The 18,675-nt window shown below is 43.0% G+C and overlaps 1 protein-coding gene across 6 annotated transcripts; it reads left to right on the top strand.

The window, feature by feature from the left end:
- Positions 1-15,258, top strand: RGN (regucalcin). Of its 6 annotated transcripts, none has more exons than XM_070606519.1 (8): positions 12-505; positions 1,567-1,845; positions 2,079-2,257; positions 4,246-4,428; positions 10,483-10,698; positions 12,370-12,501; positions 12,861-13,015; positions 13,719-15,258. In XM_070606519.1, exons 3-8 carry the CDS (start codon positions 2,095-2,097, stop codon positions 13,767-13,769), a joined length of 900 nt encoding a protein of 299 aa, XP_070462620.1. In that variant the 5' UTR covers positions 12-505; positions 1,567-1,845; positions 2,079-2,094; the 3' UTR covers positions 13,770-15,258. The 6 variants fall into 6 exon arrangements, with proteins under 6 accessions (XP_070462626.1, XP_070462620.1, XP_070462625.1 ...); XM_070606522.1 differs by having other exon boundaries at positions 432-505; positions 2,082-2,257; XM_070606523.1 differs by lacking the exon at positions 12-505 and adding an exon at positions 545-1,464 and having other exon boundaries at positions 2,082-2,257.
- Positions 15,259-18,675: the final 3,417 nt, after the last annotated feature.

Consider the following 18,675-nt stretch of genomic DNA (forward strand, 5'->3'; position numbering starts at 1 on the left):
TTATTTAGAGAAAGCGCGGAGAGTGAGGTGGCAGGACCAGGAGCACATTGAGGCTGTCCAGGGAGAAGGCGCCGCCAAGGGCTGCTGCGGATCTTTTACTCCATAGGATTTTGAAATCCAATCGAGTCAAGCCTTTCTTCTGCCCGCACCACAGACGTTTTGCAAGAGCTGGCCTCCAGCCATCCGACGCTTCTCCGCCGGCCCAGGGAGAATCTATTTAACCGCTTTGTTCTCTTTTTAACCTGTTTGTGCTTAACCGGACCCTCGACCCCAGCTCTCTGTTAGCATTTGACAGCTTTTTGGTTTACGTAAGAGAGAAACTTGAGCTCTCCGTCCAAACTCCAAAGATTAGGTTCACTGGGCTCCAAGCCTCTGCCCCGCCCCCTGCGCCGGGGTGGCTTTGCAAGATTCCTCCACCGTGAACGAGAAGACCGCGTGGGGGGTGCCAGGCCCGCCCCAGACGCTCTGCCGCCTGACCTTTGAGCGTCTACAAGTCACCAGCCGGGTGAGTGCCCCGGGCGGGCCAGCCTCCCGCCCCCTCTCTGCAGAGGAAAGTTCTGGAGACAGCCGAGCAAAGCGCGCTTGGCCGGTCTTCCGACCCGGGCCGGCTGGCGGGAACCAGACCGCCCTCTGCGCGCCCCCTCAGCCGGCCGGGGACGGGGCCCGGGACAAGGCAGGGCGGCCTCTAGCTGTCGCTTGCCGGGCTCGGCGGGCGCCTGAGGCTGCAGCGGCGCCACCAGGCTGTGCGGAGGCCCCTCGGGCGCGCGGATGCCCCAGGTGTCGCACGGGCCCCTGGCGCCGCGTCCCCGCTCGCCAGCGCTCTGCTGCCGCGGCCCCCGCCCCGAGCCCGGGCGGAAAAGGGCCGTTTGCCAGCCCCTGGCTTGCATGACCGAGCGGGGCTTAAAAGCTGCCATTGCACAAGTCCCGCGTCTGATCTCGGGTCTTATCTCAGGTTGATAACGTGAAGGCCTTGGGAGTGCGCACCAATCTCTAACAGCCGGTGAAGATTGCAAGTGCTCTGACACTGCCCGTCACTATCTGTGTGTCTCTAAAAACAAATGCAGTTTATTGAAGGAAAGATGAAACCAAAGATTCTTTTCCTTTCTTCCCCTCATTGGTTTGCCCATCCACGTGTGGGACCACTCATTTCAAAGCAGATAGGTGCCAGGGAGAAGGTGAAGATGCGGGCAGCGTGGATGGTCATCAGGGTAGAGTTGGGAAAGATAGCAGGCTCTTGAAAGTTGCCTTTCTTCCTTCTCCTACATGGGTTTCTTAGATAATGTTTTTCCTTTTCTGATAATTTTTCTTTTTCTTCTCCCTGTTCGCTGGTCAGTCTCTGGTCTAAAGTCCCAGCATAGAATGTTCCCACTTTTGGAGCTCAAGACTCCTTGCCAAACTGGCTTGGTGCCTTCCTAGGCAGCAAGAAATAGCTGAGGGGCTGTCAGATCCTACCACGGTGCCCAGGTGACATCCTTTTCTCCACTCCTTCCATTGTCTGCATTTGCAAATGGATGGTAGTTCTAATTTAGTGTATTATCACTGATGAACGTATTTCTAAAAATGCAGTTCAGAAAAAAATGCAAAGCAGGAAGGCCCTGGCCTTGAGCAGTCAGAGATGGAAATCAACAACATCGATGGATGGGGAGGGCAGCAGGAGACGGTGACCCGCAGACGCCCAGAGGAGCCACCAATGAGGGAGCTGCCTGGCCCCTGACGGGCCCTGGGGCCTCGGTCGCCGGCATAAAGGGCAGCCTTGCCTTGTCTGAACAGCACTAGCGCCAAGGCGTGGATGTTAGTGCTGCTTTTTCCTTCCTCTTTTTAAAGACAGCTTGAGGAAAAGCACTGGTAAGTGGATTGAAGATGTCTCGTGTTGCCGCCCATCAGCTCTCTGACCTTCTTCCTGCGTGCCGCCTCCTGCCGCATTGCATATCTTATTCTGATTTGGGGAAGGGTGGCCAGCTTTTCCAGTTCTGATAATGAACTCCATCTGTCTTGGGTTCTTACCAGGCTCCTAAGCCAGGTGTTTTGCTGAATTTGCTCCACGTGATTCCATTCCATTTTCTCTCTGTCACCTTCAGTAGATCCCCCGTGACAATGTCTTCCATTAAGATTGAGTGTGTTCTGCCCGAGAACTGCCAGTGCGGTGAGTCGCCAGTGTGGGAGGAAGCGTCCAGCTCTCTGCTCTTCGTAGATATTCCTGCCAAAAAGGTTTGCCGGTGGGATGCGCTCAGCAAGCAAGTGCAGCGAATGACCGTGGGTAAGGATGAAGGCCCAGCTCCGAGCAGCCCGACAGCCGTCTTTTCCCTGGGGAGGGGTGGTCACTTCATGTGTCATTCCCCGGACCCTTCGTGTTTAAGCATACTGAATATGCTTTCACACTTGTGGATTGTCCTGCTCTCTGGGTCCTCCTACTTTGACCCCGGAGTAAATTCTGGATGGTCAGTACTTTCCTCTTCTCCTGTGCGTGAGGGCAACGTTCCCCATCGGGTTTGGATGGTGAGGCCCTGGAGGAGCTCTCCTTACTGCCCTCAGATGACTGAAAGCTGGAGAACCGGTTTGTGGCACAGCAAAGGCTGTCTCCCTTGGGTCAGGCCAGGGCCTTAATTTTCAATATAAGAACAGGTATAGCTTTCTTTGAAAGTGAAAAGAAGAGCTTTCAGACTCAGAAAGCATCACCCGGGACCATCTGCTCCCTGTACAAACTAGGATGCACGAGGAATTGCGAGTGCATTTGAATGTGGCTCTGCTTCCGGCCGGTGTGACTCCTGGAGGAGGCTTTTATCCCAAGGGTGTGGGCTTGAGTAGCGCTAGAGAAAGAAGTCTCTTGTTTTCGTTACTATGTTCACAGAAAAACAACCAGGAATTCCTATGACCTTGGGATGCTCTCTCAACCCCCAACTGGGGACCTCAAGATTTTTTTAATCAGAGGAAACAGTTTTCTAATTCACTCAGGGATATGACTGTGGCTGGAGGCAAAGTGACTGGGACAGCAGAGGTCAGAGTGGGGGGAGGGAGCCATGGCCTTCCCTGGTCGCTCCTTCCCAGCATGCACAGGGTGGGGGGCTGTTCCCACCCCTAACCTGCAAGCCCCCCAAATGAAAAGGCCTGGTGGTGTCAGCAGTAGCTTGGGAAGCTGACAGAAGTCTTGGGCCCCAGGGTGGCATCGCTGTTGAGGGTGTGACCCTCCTAATAGTGTCCTGCACATTCCCTGGGACCCTTCTGAGCAGGGCTTTTAGCTAAGTAAGAGCTGCTCCCAAGGCGCCGGCGCCCTGCACTGAATAGGTGCTTAGGAAATGTTTTCAAAATAAATTTGGATAAATTTGTTTCCTGTGACTGCCCACCACAGCAATCAATCTCTCCACTTTAAAGAAAGAATTTTCCTTATACATGGAAAAATATTAAACCCAGAAAACCTAAAATTTAAAATTACAAAATATAGTATTATAATGAAGACATGATGGTTTTATCACTGCATCTATATTCCTATTTATTATTTTTTGTCATGCTTACTTCCAAAAAGGGTTTGAGAAACAATTTTCAATTAAATACGTATGAAATAAGCCCCTTAGAAAAGACAAGTCCTGGGCCAGCCCTGGTAGCCTAGTGGTTAAGTTCAGCACGCTCCCCTTCGGCAGCCTGGGTTCGGTTCCCAGGCGTGGACCTATGCTGCTCTGTTAGCAGCCATGCTGTGCTGGCGGCCCACATACTAAAAAATAGTGAAAGATCGGCATGGATGTTAGCTCAGGGCAAATCTTCCTCAGCAAAAAAAAAAAAAAAAAAAAAGACAAGTCCTGTATTGGAGGGAGAGAGAGATGTCACAAAGCCTAGTTGCTGGAACAAAACACAGTTTGTGTCTCTGAATTTCCTGGAGATCAGGCAGATTGAGCGTAGCTTGCTCTGTGACAACTGCTCTGGTGCCTGCCCCACCCAGGTTAGGAACCCCTCCTCTTAACTTGATGTGGCACCTGTCCCCGTGTATGGTGACTGCCGTGGTTTGACTTCTCTGCTTCTCCCACTAGACTGGGAGCTTCCAGAGGCGTTGGGTTTTGTTCCCCTTTCTATCCTGCTGCCCAGAACAGCACACAGAGTTCATGCTCAAAGAATATACTTGGTTTCATAGCCTTCACTATTCGACAGAGGGAGGAGAGCGACCCATTGTCCAAAGAGCTGAAATCCTGGTAGACACGCCAGGGGGCGTGACGGCGGCAGGGGGCCGCCTTCTGACTGCTGCCTTTGCCTCCACAGATGCCCCGGTTGGCTCAGTGGCCCTCCGCCAGTCGGGAGGCTATGTCGCCACAATTGGAACGAAGTTCTGTGCTTTGAACTGGGAAGATCAGTCAGTAGTTGTCCTGGCCGCGGTAGAGAAAGACAAGAAAAACAATCGATTCAATGACGGGAAGGTGGATCCCGCGGGGAGATACTTTGCTGGTATGGTTTATCTTCAGCATGTGCTCACTGAGCTCAGGAGAAAAGCGCAATGTGTCTTCTAAAAGTCTCACAGCTGTAGTGGGAAAACCGTTATTCATAATGGGGCTTGGGTTGTCCTTTTATTAGTTGAGTCGCTTGTTTCCTAAAAAAAAATCCCATGAGAAAAATTTCACCGATATTCCTTTCAGTTTCTGTCTCTAGCAGAGACTAAAATTTGTATGTACTTTTGTAGTTTAAATGAGTTTTAAACTAGAGGTTTTGTTGTTGTTGATGTTTAAATTGGGAACAATTTCAAATTTATAGAAAAAAAATTTAAGAATAGTACAAACAACACCCTCTACCTAGACCCACCTCTTGTCAACATTTGGTTCCAGTTGCTTCCTCTCTCTCTATATAAACATATTTTTCTCCAGAATCATTTGAGAGTAAGTTGCGTATATCGCATGCCTTTACCCCAAAAATACTTCAGTGTGAACTTCCCAAGAAAAATGACATAGTCTTACGTGACCACAGCACAGCTATCAACTTAAAGAAGTTTAACATTGATACAATAATTTTATCGGATATACTGTCTATACTCTAGTTTTGGCAATTGACCAAATAATGTCCTTTACAGCATTTTTTCCCTCCAGCACAGGATCCAGGCTGGGATCACTTACTGCATCCAGTTGTCATGTCTCTTTCATCTTCTTTAACCTGGAACAGAACTTAGCCTTTCTTTGTTTTTTATGACATTGCCACTGTTGAAGAATACAGTCCCGCCCAACTTCCCCCCTTTTTAATAGAACATTCCTCATGTTTCTGTGTTTGTCTAATGTTTCCTTGTGATGAGATTGACGCTATACATCTGTGGCTAGAATACTGCGTAGGTGACGTTTTGTCCTTCTAGGTGCCATCTGTCCCTCATTGGTGATGTTAATTTTGATCACCTGGCTAAGATCTTCTCAGATTTCTCTACTGCATAGTTACTGTTTTTTAATTGCAATCTATAAGCATTTTGTGAGGTTTGTTAGGTATCTATTGCTGTGTAACAAATTACCCTGAAATTTAGTGGCTTAAAATAAGAAACAGTTATTATCTCACATAGTTTCTGAAGGTCAAAAATCTGAGTGTGGCTTAGCTGGCTGGTTCTAGTTCAAGGTTGTTTTATGAAGCTGCAGTCAAGCTGTTGGCCAAGGCCTCAGAAGGCGCTGGAGTCTCTGAGGGGGCCTGGAGGATCTGTCTGCATCTAAGCTCACTCACTTGGGGGTTGGCAGGAGGCTCAGTTCCTTACCGCATGGGCCTCTCTCTTCCCTCAGAGCCCATGATGAGCGACAGAGAGCACCCAGGGTGGAAGCTACCGTCTTATTATTGCCTAGCTCGGAAGTGACATGCCATCATTTTTGCCGTGTGCTGTTGGTCTCACCGATGATGATGGAGGGGACTATGTGCAAGGTGTGAATACTGGGAGGCAGGCATCATTAGGGGCCATCTTGGAGGCTGGCTACAACATGGGGAGCTGCTTTGAGTCCAAGCAAATATCCTGGTCCTCAAGAAAAGTTCTCCCTTAGCTTTTACATTTGTTGATAATTCTTGCTGGAACCAATCTTTATCATGATGGTTGCAGAATGACTTATACACAACTTTAAATGAATTTTAACGATTGTTTGAAATTAAATAATGCATTTCACATAAAGTTCTCATTTACCTCCCCTCACACCAACCCTTTAAGTTAGCCAAAGTTGATTCTAAACCCCTGCTGTCTCGCCTCCCCACGCCACCCTCTCACGTTGTCGGCCATGCTGTCCTGGCTCCATTCACTTCCAACATAGAAGGTAGGTGAGATCTGAGCAGCTGGCTTTGGATTGATTCCCATCTTCCTGGACTTTACACAACCACAGACAAAGTCCAGGACAGGTTGAAAGATTAAAGATGAGAATCCGTTGGAAGCCTTTCTGCCAGTAATTTCTGCAGGATAAAGAAATGTAATTAGCTACCCTAGCTTCCTGTTGGAACTGATTTTCTCTGTCCCTTAGGGCTGGAAGTTTACAGTCCCGTGGCACTTCGTGAGACAAAATAAAGACGTCCTCAGAGGCCTGAGTTCTTAGCCTGGGGTCCCCATTTCTTAGCCTGTGCCCTCAGGAAACCCCTTCAAATTATAGGCATCACTGTGGGTGTACATACTGGTTGTGTGCCTCTGCCAATGGCACCTGAGAACCTTTTTGCAGACAGAGTTCCTAGCTTTCAGCAAGTGCTGAGAGGGGCCCCTGAACTGGAAAAGGGTGGAGTCACCTCATAGTCTAGATGGGATCTCAAGGTGGCAGGTAGTAACCTGAAGGTGGTGCCACACCCAAGGTCTGACCTGTCTGTGCTCACTCCTAGATAATGATGGATAAGCCAGGGCTCCGGCTTATTCTTTCCCTCCGAGAAAAAGCCCTTTCCATGCAGTGGGGGATTCACATTCATGTTTTGGGCATCTCTTTCTGTGAGGCAGATAGCGGGGAGGAATATTAATGAAACAAACTCAGCCACCCGCAGCTGGAGACTGCTGCATGAACAGCCTTCTCCCCAGGGAGGGAGGGCTTGCCCTGGCTGGCTGGCTGTTCCAGCTTCCCCGTATTAGTCCATTTTCCTCTCGATCTTCTTTCGGATGGAGCATGGTATAGGAGAAGAGCTTTCCAGTTGCTTTGTTACGGTCAAGTTCTGCTCCGCCCCTGAGATCACACTCAAGTCTATCTAACTGAATATTCACGTGCACTTGAGAAGAATGTGTATCTGCTGTTGTGGGGTGGAGTGTTCTATAAATGTCACTTACATCCAGTTGGTTGATGGTGTTCAGTTCTTCCATTTCTTTGCTGATTTTCTGTCCATTTGTTTCTCTTACTGAGAGAGGAACGCCGACATTGCCAACCATAATTGTGGATTTGTCTATTTCTCCTTTCAATTCTGACTTTTGCTTTACATATTTTGAAGCTCTGTTGTTAAGTGCATACACATACCATTTATCCCTGGTAATTTTCTTTGCTCTATTTTGTCTGATATTAACATAGCCTCTCCAGCTTTCTTTTGATTAATATTTGCATGGTCTATCTTTTCCCTTCTTTTACTTTCACACTACCTATGTCATTATATTTGAAGTGAGTTTCTTGTAGACAGCATATAGCTGGATTTTTAAAAAATCATTCTGACAGGGTCGCCCCAGTCGTGCATCAGTTAAGTTCGCACGTTCCGCTTTGGCGGCCTGGAGTTCGCTGGTTTAGATCCCGGGTGCGGACATGGCACCGCTTGGCAGGCCATGCTGTGGTAGGCGTCCCACATATAAAGTGGAGGAGGGTGGGCACAGATGTGAGCTCAGAACCAGGCTTCCTCAGCAAAAAGAGGAGGATTGGCAGCAGATGTTAGCTCAGGGCTAATCTTCCTCAAAAAAAAAAAATCATTCTGACAGTCTCTATCTTAATTGATGTGTTTAGATTATTTATTTGATGTAATTATTGATATGCTTTGACTTACATCTGCCATTTTATTATTTGTTTTCTCTTCTTTCCGTCTGTAGTCTTTGTTCCTCTGTTTCCCTTCCTGTCTTCTTTTGGATTATTTGAACATTTTCTAGAATTTAATTTTAATTTATTTATTGTAATTTTTCACTATATCTCTGTATAGTTTTTTAAGGGTTTCTGAAGGGATTGCAAAATATATAGTTAATTTTTCATAGTCTAACTAAAACCAATATTTTACCACTTCAATCGGTAGTCAGCTCTTTATGCTGTAGTTGTCTTTATATACATACATTGAAAATCCCATCAGAAAATGTAATTTTTGCTTTAACTATCAGAAATATTTAAAGAGCTAAAGAGGAGAAGAAGAGTCTATTATATTTACTCATGTATTTAGTATCTCTATTGCTCTTCCTTCATTCCTGATGTTCCAAGCTTTCTTTTGGTATCACTTCCCTTATATGAAGAACTTCCTTTAGCAATTCTTTTAGAGCAGGTCTGCTGGCTGTGAATTCTCTTAGTTCTTTACTTCATATGAGAATGTCCTTATCTCACCTTCATTCTTGAAGGATAGTTTTACTGAATATAGAATTCCAGGCTGACAATTTTATTTCTTTCAGCAAATCAAAAATGTGTCACTTCCTTCTCACCTCCATGGTTTCTCATGAAAAATCCACAGACATTGAAATAAATAATAATAATTATTAGATGTAATATGTCATTTTTCTTTCATTGCTCTCAAGGATTTCTATTTGACTTTAGTTTTCAGAAATTTGATTATGATGGTCTGGGTATAGGTTTCTCTGGGCTTATCCTGTTTGGGATTTGCTCAGCTTCTTGAATAGATAGTTCTATGCTTTTCACCAAACTTGGGGAATTTTGAGCCATTACTTCTTCAAATTTTTTTTGGCCCTGTATTCTTTCTCCTCTTCTCCAGGAGTCCAATTACACATATGTTAGCCCTTTTGTTCTTGTCCCACAGGTCCCTAAAGCTCTGTTCATGTTTTTCCATCTTTTCTCTCTGTTGCTCAGATTGGATCATTTCTATGGATCTAGCATCAGGTACACTGACTCTTCCCTCTGTCATCTCTATTCTGCTATTGAGTCCGTCCAGTGAGTTTTGTATTTCAGTTATTTTATTTTTCACTTCTAAAATTTTCATTTGGCCATCCTTTATATCTTCTACTTCTTTGCTGATATTTTCTATTTTGAGTTTTGTTTCAAGACTGTTTACAAATTGCTCATTTGAGCATTTTTATAAGAGCTGCTTTAGTCTTTGTCAAATAATTCCAGCATCTGTGGCATCTCATTTTCTGCATGTGTTGATTCTTATATGAGTTGAGATTTGCATGCTTCTGTGTGCTGCCAAGTAATTTTGGATTGTACCTCTGACATTTTGACTATTAGGTTATGAGACCCTGTGTCTTGTTTAAATCCTATGGAGAATGTTGATATATTTGTTTTAGTAAGTAATCTATATGTTTAGGTGCAGACCACGAGTTCCAAGCTGCTTTCTGTTAGGTACCATTAGGATCTGTCCCACATGTGTGCCACTCGGGTCAGTCTGAGACTTAGAAGATGTTCTATCCATTCGCTCCCATTCTCACTCTTTGGTATGCTAATTAGAATCAGATCCCTGCATATACAAGTAAAGATGAGCCAGGAGATCATGAACAGCTTCAGGGGGTTGCATTCCTGAGCAACATCCCTCTTCACTATCTCCAGGTTCTTTCCAGTTTCCTGGAGCTCTCCTTTTCATTCCTAGCCAGAAACCACCCACTTCTATGATTGTGCTGCCTCCGGGGCCAGATGGCAGGAGGACAGAGAGGGAGGGAGAGAGAGAGAGAGAACACCAGAGCAGCAGTGTTTGGCTCTGCCCTTTTATCCCTGCAGCTTCACCAAACGGAGAGGAACAGCCCCTTAGCTCAGCGTTTGATTCCCGTAGGTTCCCGTTGCTGGCCACTCTCTGCTATTGCTACCCTGGCTGCAGAATTGCCTTGGGACCGGTGCATGAGAGAATGGAGAGAAAGGAGTGGAAAACAACCAGGAGATTTCTTCCACTCTCTCCGAGCCTCAAGAGTTTCCTTTTCTGCTCCTTGAGCCAGATCTAGAGGGTTTCTCTTGGCTCCCTGTCAGCCTGCACCACAGTGCTCGCTTCCAAATTCCAGGCTTTATTGAGTTCAGGCTGGGACGTACGAGAGGATAAAATGGAGAACTCACCACCAATTAGGTGGTACTTCAGATTCTGGTGTTCTTCCCTGAGCTGCCTGATATTCACTTTTCAGAGTTCTCAAATAGCTACGCCGTGTGTTTTGTCCAGGTTTTGTAGTTGTGCTTAGTGGAGAAAATGAGATTGGTGCAGATGAACTCCTCCTTGTCTGGAACCAGAACCTCTTGGTATAGTTTTAATTTGCATTATAAGCAAGGTAGTTGTCATTTTTTAGAACTATAGGACGCAGATTGGGATTGTATAATGATTTCCTTGATCTAGTCATGAGAAAGGGACCCTGGTGAGAAAAGATGGTGTAGCACACGGGGCAGGATGCTGCGGGGCGGGCTCAGTGCTCTGTGGGTTTTGTAGGCACCATGGCTGAGGAAACAGCCCCGGCAGTTACGGAGCGGCACCAAGGGTCCCTGTACGCCCTCTTTCCTGACCACCACGTGGAAAAGTACTTTGACCAGGTGGACATCTCCAACGGTTTGGATTGGTCCCTGGACCACAAAATCTTCTATTACATCGACAGCCTGTCCTACTCTGTGGATGCCTTTGACTATGACCTGCTGACAGGAAGGATCTGTAAGTACTTTTTCATTACTTTTCTTAACACTGCTGGTATTTTTTCATATGTATGTATGTGAAAAGGTCCTTACTTGTCAAATAGAGAGCTGTCCAATATTATTATTCCAATGCAGTAATGATTATGCAGACTTGACCATGCTGCCAGTCAAGGCATGGCCCTCAACACAATTAAATGTGGCCACAGTTGGCCTAATATAGATAGATCCTTAATCCTCTTTCTTGTCGCCATCACTAGAAAGAGGTTTAGTGTGAAATGGATCCTGTTCTACCAGGAGGTGCCTAAAGGCAAATAATATACAGCAGAATGGGATAAAAGACCAGAAAAGTAGAGTTTGGGGTTGCTATTTCTTATTTGTACTTTAGTTAACCATAGGCAAATTGTCAGAGATAAATTAACAACCTTTCAAAATGGAAAAGTAAACAAAGTAGTTGCAGAGGGCCGGCCTGATAGTGCAGTGGTTAAGTTCCCACGTTCCACTGTGGCGGCCCTGGGTTCACTGGTTCGGATCCCGGGTGGGGACCTACACACTGCTTGTCAAGCCATGCTGTGGCAGGTGTCCCACATAACTTAGAGGAAGAAGGGCATGGATGTTAGTGCAGGGCCAGTCTGCCTCAGCAAAAAAGAGGAGGATTGGCAGCAGATGTTAGCTCAGGGCTAATCTTCCTCAAAAAAAAAAAAAGAAGTAGTCACAGATTGTTCAATTCCATCAATGGGCTCTACATGAGTCATAGCTTGAAACTGGGAGGGAAGGAATTAGTGAGAAGAATTGAGAAGGGAGTACTTGAAACTGTTTCATAAAGATGCCAAACCACAAGAACAAAACCAATAATAAAAATGGCTAAAAAAAATCACAAAACTCTCATGTGGATTTAGTCAGAGGCAAAATATTCCAGTATGGATGTTTTGGTTTGAAACATGTAGTGCTCTCTTTTTTGACTGTTTTTACCCATTTTATTCACACACGGTTTTAACATTTTTTCCCTTACACCTCAGTCTGATTATTGCAATGACCTGGGTCTTGATGTTTATCTTTTGTGCACTCTGATTCCCCCTTTAAGGCCAGCCAGTGGGTTTCAGAACAACCCCCTTTCAGAAACAAGCTCTTCTAATATTTAGTTTGGACAGGTGATCCCGGAGCATTCAGTCAGGCAGAAACAGAACTCATACATCTTACTTGTTTTTGTGCTTGAACTATTCACATGGCACCATTAAGTTGCCTTCTAGAACTTGGAGTTAACCAAAGTAGGCATTTTTGTGAGTAAAGCAGCAGAGGCCTAACCGCAGGCCGAAACGTACGTGAGGTGGGCCTGCAGGCCTCAGCTGAGGTCCGCCTCAGAAAGATCTGCTCCTATTTGATTACGAATTCTGCTTTCTTTTTTCTCTTCTCTGAAAGCTTAGACAGACGTGTTCATACCCAAACTAAAGGGAGTGGATCCACCTTAAATCGTGTGGTAAAAACTCTTTGTTGAGGGGTGCCCGCTCAGGTTTCTGGACATTTTCTAGAGCTAGGAATCCTTCTGAACCATTCTACTTGTGGTGCCCCCACGCCAGGCCCTGGATGAGCAGAAGCGATCCGTGTTTCTCATCAGCTTGGTTACTCATTGTTTGATGCTCAGTATTGACTGGCCTATTGTGTTGTCGTGTGTGTGTGGTTTTTTTCACCACAGCTAACCGCAGAAGTGTTTACAAGCTGGAGAAGGAAGAACATATCCCAGATGGAATGTGTATTGATACTGAGGGGAAGCTCTGGGTGGCCTGTTACAACGGAGGAAGAGTGATTCGTTTAGATCCTGAGACAGGTAGGCCTAAGCCAAATGGGAAATCCCTGCTATGGCTAGAAAACACCAGACACCAGGGACTGGAGAAACTTCATTACTAATAAAGTCATATAGAGATGTATTCAAAGGTCTCAAGTGGATGATTTTGGGAAATAAAGGCCAAAGACAGCCCCAAATTTATAGTCAGAACTTCTTTTCCTGGGGAGATAAGTCTTTCTGCTCAGAACAAATTGCCGGGGAAGGTAGGTTAACTACGTGGTTGAAGTCTGACCTCCACAATCCTCTTTGAACTTCCCTATTACTCCGCAAGGGGTCCTGACAGTTTGCGCAGGTTGAAAATTTGCTAGAACTAGATTTTAATAAAATATTTGGTGATCTAGGGAAAAGACTCCAAACTGTGAAGTTGCCTGTTGATAAAACCACTTCGTGCTGCTTCGGAGGGAAGGATTACTCTGAAATGTACGTGACCTGCGCCCGGGCTGGACTCGACCCCGAGGCTCTCTCGCGGCAGCCTGAAGCTGGTGGCATTTTCAAGGTGATCTGGCTATTTCTTTTATTTTGAGGGTGAGGTGGGAGAGTCTCAGTTAAGAAACTGAGCAATGAGTGCTTTTTCATACTTCCAAAACATAATTCTATCTCGCATTTTAAGCTCATCGTGCTAGACGTAAAAACACTTTATTTACATTTTCCAGACTGTCACTTATCTGAAGTCCAGAACAATGTGTTTAGCCTACCTTGTACAGTACTTAAATTTTTTTTTTTTTTTGCTTCAGTAGTGTTTGTTGAAATTCTGTAAATCAGTAGAATAGGCTTAAAAAACCAGTGTTTGAAACATGTTTATAAGATCAGTTGATCGTTTTGATGTCACAGAATATTTTCAGGTTTTTAGCTTTTCTTTTGCAACAAAACAAACACTGATAAAAATTATACCCCTTTTGAGCTGAAAAGAAATATAGAAATCATCTGGCTCAAACCCCTTTCTTAACAGGTGGGAAAATGATAGAAATAAATTCAGTTTTAAATCCAAGTTAACTGTAAATGGTTGCTAGTTGGATTATTATATATGTGAATAATTGGGTTGGCCCATAAATACCTAATCCAGTAATTCCTTCTTATGATAGGAAATAAAACAAGGATAATAGGTGGCTAAATATATTATTATGAATCAGAAAAATGTTTTTAAAGAATATTTGTGAATTACCTTTTTTCAGAGTTTCTCTCCTGTCTTTTTTTAACAGATAACTGGCCTGGGGGTCAAAGGAATTCCTCCCTATGCCTACGCAGGATGAGTGCTAGGCCTTCTTTCCCACTGGAGGAAACTTTGAAGATAACTAGAAAATTCTGGAGCTCAAATTTCAATCTAGTTAGAAAAAAATGAAGCAATAATATTATTAACAGGGTTAAATTTTTCTTTGCAATTTTTTAAAGGTAGAGCATTTTTAACAAATGGGGGGCAGGTGGTTTTCATAACATCCTATAGACCTTCTGCAAAGGTACTATAGAAATGTAAAGAATTGTTCATCTGACAACCAGCCTCTTGATTCTTTGCAAATTGCTGGTGGAGGAGGGGAGAGGGAAGAGACCATATCTGTTCTTTATTCTGCATCTCATACTTACTATACCTAAAGCTTTAAAAAACTAATAAATAGTAATCTGGTAATGATTTATTATGATTATGTTCCGTTTTATTTTCATCATAATCTTATAAAATATGCTGCAATGCTAATCTACCTTCATATTACTCTTTTTTTTTTTTGAGGAAGATTAGCCCTGAGCTAACATCTGTCGCCAATCCTCCTCTTTTTGCTGAGGAAGACTGGCCGTGAGCTAACATCCGTGCCCATCTTCCTCTACTTTATATGTGGGACGCCTGCCACAGCATGGCTCGCCAAGCAGTGCATAGGTCCACACCCGGGATCCAAACAGGCTGCTGAAGTGGAACATGCGAACTTAACCGCTGCGCCATCAGGCTGGCCCCATATTACTCTTCTTTTAGTTTGTTATTTTATAAACTAAAATATTGCTGGACGATAAGAATTAAACACTTTGGCAAAGTCCATGGTTCCAACTGCCACCTAATAGATGTAAAAGTAATACATCACTTTGGAAAAAATTCTTTTTTAAAAAATAGTTTTATTGCATTATAATTGGCCAACACATATTGAAAGTGTACAATTTGCTAAGTTTGGCATACATATAGATTAATGAAACCAACACTGAAAGCAAGATAATGAATCTGTCTACTGCCCCAAGACTTTCCCTGTGTCCCTTTGTAATCCTTTCCTTTGGTCCCCAGATAACCACTGATCTGATTTCTGTCACTATACATTAGCCTTAAAATTGGGTAGTGTGATTTCTGAAACTTTGTTCTTTTTCAACATTGTTTTAGCTCCTTTGGCCTTCCGTGTAAATTTTAGAATCAGCTTGACTATATTTACAAAAAAAAAACTCTGCTGCAATTTTAATTGGAATTGATTTAAATCTGTAGAACAATTTGGAAAGAATTTGCATCTTAGGAAAAAAATAAAATCTTTGAATAAAAAAAAGAAGGGGGCTCGCCCCGTGGGCGAGCGGTTAAGTTCGCACGCTCCGCTGCAGGCGGCCCAGTGTTTTGTTGGTTCGAATCCTGGGCGCGGACATGGCACTGTTCATCAAACCACGCTGAGGCAGCGTCCCACATGCCACAACTAGAAGGACCCACAACGAAGAATATACAATTATGTACTGGGGGGCTTTGGGGAGAGAAAGGAAAAAATAAAATCTTTAAAAAAAAAAAAAGAATTGGCATCTTTACTATTTTGAGTCTTCCAATCCGTGAACACAGTATGTCTTTCCAGTTATCTAGGTCGTCTTTGATTTCTTTCGTCAGCATCTTGTAGGTTTCAGCATACAGATCTTGTACATGTTTTGTTAGATTTATATCCAAGTATTTCATTTTTTGGAGCTATTGTAAATATTATTCTTAAATATTTTGTTTCCAATTGTTCATTGCTCATTTGTAGAAGTAAGATTGATGTTTGTAGGTTGACCTTGTATCTAATGACTTTGCTAAATTCACTTATTAGTTCTCAGAATATTTCTATAGCTTTTCTGGAATTCATTGGATATATAACCATGCCTTCTGTGAATAGAGACAGTTTTATTTCTTCCTAATCTGCATATTTTTATTTCTTATTCTTGCTTTATTGTGCTGGCTAAGATTGCCAGTACTATGTTGAATAGGAATAGTGAGAGTGAATATCCTTGCCTTGTTCCCAATCTTAGAAGAAAAGCATGCAGTCTGTCTTCATTAAATATGTTAGCTGAAGGATTTTTTGTAAATGCCCTTTCTCAGGTTGATGAAGTTCTCCTCTAGTCTAGTTTGCTGAGAGTTTTATTATTATTATTACTATTATTATTATTATTGCAGATGCATCTTATCAAATGCTTTTTCTGCGTTTATTGATATGATCATGTGATTTTTATTCTCTAGATGTTAATATGATATATTTTTGCATTCCTGGGATAAACCCCCCCCCATGGTGGTAGTGTATTATTCTTTTTATATGTTGCAGGAGTCAATCTTCTAACATTTTTTTGAGAATTTTTACATCTATCTTCATCAGGAATATTGGTCCCTAATTTTCTCTATTTCTACTGTCTTTGGCGTTGATATCAGGGTAATACTGGCCTCAAAGAATGAGTTAGGAAGTTTCCCTCCTATTCTCTGGAAAAGATAATGTATATTTATTGTTATTTATTCTTTAAATATTTGGCAAAATTCACCAATGAAACCATTTGGACCTGGAGATTTCTTTTTCAGAAAGTCTTTTTTAACTTTCCTTAATAATTAGAAGGCTACTCAGGGTATCTATTTAATCTTGGTGAGGTTTGGTAGTTTGTGGCTTCAAGGAATTGGTCATTTTCATCTAAGTTGTCAAATGTATGTGTGGAGAGTTATTCATAGTATTTCCTTATTATTTGTTTAGTAATGTCTGTGAGGTTTGTAGTAATAGCCCCTTTTTTTGGTTATTGGTTATTTGTTGTTGTTATTTGTTGTGCTTCTCTTTATTCTTTGTCAGTCTTGCCAGAGGTTTATCAGTGTATTGATCTTTTAAAAGAACCAGCTTTTGATTTCATTGGGGGCTTTTAAAATTATTTTTTGGTCATCAATTTCATTGGTTTATCCTCATTATTCCCTTCCTTCTTCTTTATTTGAATTTATTTTGCTCTTTTCCTAGCTTCTTAAATTGGAATCTTAGATTATGGATTTGAGATATTTCTTCTTTTCTAAAATAAGCATTTAGGGGCCAGCCCAGTGGCACAGCAGTTAAGTGCGCACATTTCACTTTGGCAGCCCAGGGTTCACCAGTTCGGATCCCGGGTGCGGACATGGCACCGCTTGGCAAGCCATGCTGTGGTAGGCGTCCCACGTATAAACTAGAGGAAGATGGGCACAGATGTTAGCTCAGGGCCAGTCTTCCTCAGCAAAAAGAGGAGAATTGGCAGTAGTTAGCTCAGGGCTCATCTTCCTCAAAAAAAAAAGAAGAAGAAATTCAAGTAACCATAAAGAAGGCAGGAAAGGGGAAACAGTCCATGCCAATCTTCCTCTATTTTGTATGTGGGACACCACCACAGCATGACTTGATGAGCAGTATGTAGATCCACGCCCAGGATCCGAGCCTGTGAATCCCAGGCCACCAAAGCAGTGTGTGAACTTAACTACTACACCACTCGGCTGGCCCCTTAACAATTCTTTTAGAGTAGGTACGCTGGCTATGAATTCTCTTAGTGTTCCTTCATAGGAGAATGTCTTTATTTCACCTTCATTCCTGAAGGCTATTCTCACTGGCCATGGAATTCATGGTTGATAGTTCTTGGTTTTTTCTGGGTTTTTTTTTTTTTTTTTTTTTTTTTGGTGAAGAAGATTGTCCCTTCCTCACCAAACTTAATCAAACTTAATGACTATACCACCAGGCCAACCCCAATAGTTCTCTTCTTTCAGCACTTTAAAAATGCTATGCCATTTCCTTCTGGCCTTCATGATTTCTGATGAGAAATCTGCAGTCATTGAAATCATTGTTCCCCTAAGGTAATGAGTCATTTTTCTCTCACTGATTTCAAGATTTTTAATTTTGTCTTTAGTTTTCAGCAATTTGATTACGATGTGTCTGGATATGGATTTCTTTGGGTTTATCCTGTTTGGGGTTTGCTCAGTTTCTTGAATCTGTAGGTTTATGTCTTATACCTAACTTGGGAAGTTTGGAACCATTATTTCTTCAAATATTTTTTCTGCTCACATTCCTCTTTCTGGAACTCCAATGACTTGAATGTTAGACTTTTTGTTGTTGTCCCACAAGTTCTGAAGTTCTGTTAAAATTTTTTTCAACATTTTTTCTCTCTGTTGTTCAAGTTGGATAATTTTTATTGATCTATCTTCAAGTTCACTGGCTCTTTTCTCTGTTATCTCTAGTCTGCTATTGAGCCAGCCAGTGATTTCTTTTTTGGTTATTTTATTTTTCAGTTCTAAAATTTCCATTTGGTTAATCTTTATGTCTTCTCTTTTCTATTCCAGTACTTTCCATTTTAATGTTTGTTTCGAGAATTTTCATCATTGCTCATTAAATCATTTTTATAATAGCTGTTTTAAAGTGCTTGTCAGATAATTTCTACATGTACTTCATCTCATTCTTGGCATCTGTTAATTGTCTTTCTCCATTTGAATTGAGCATTTTATTGTTCTTTGTATGCTAAGTAATTTGGGATTGTATCTTGGACACTTTGAATATTACATTGAGACTCTAGGTCTTGTTTACATCCTATGGAGAATGTTGATATATTTGTTTTAGCAGACAATATACATAGTTAGGTTCAGTCCACAAGTTCTATCCTGTCTTTTGTGGGTTCCAATCTCAGTTCAGTTTTCACAGGCTTTGCGATGTTATTCAAGTCTGTCTCGTGTGTACCATCCAGTGGTCAGTCTGGGACCTGGGCAGAGGACCTGGGAAGAGGTCTAGCATTAGCTCAGTTCTCAAAGTCTTTGGTATGTTAATAAGGATGCAATCCATGCATATGTAGGTCAGGAGCTAGAAAAAGCAACTCCATAAAGTTGTTTATGAATGCCTGGGCTCAAACCCGACCTGCAAAGGGCTCTTCATTGTGGATCTCCAGGGAACATAGTGGATCTGAAGCCACAGGCTGGCTTCCTCCCCAACC

Source organism: Equus przewalskii, chromosome X (genome assembly GCF_037783145.1).
Source record: "Equus przewalskii isolate Varuska chromosome X, EquPr2, whole genome shotgun sequence".
Classification (NCBI taxonomy): domain Eukaryota; kingdom Metazoa; phylum Chordata; class Mammalia; order Perissodactyla; family Equidae; genus Equus; species Equus przewalskii.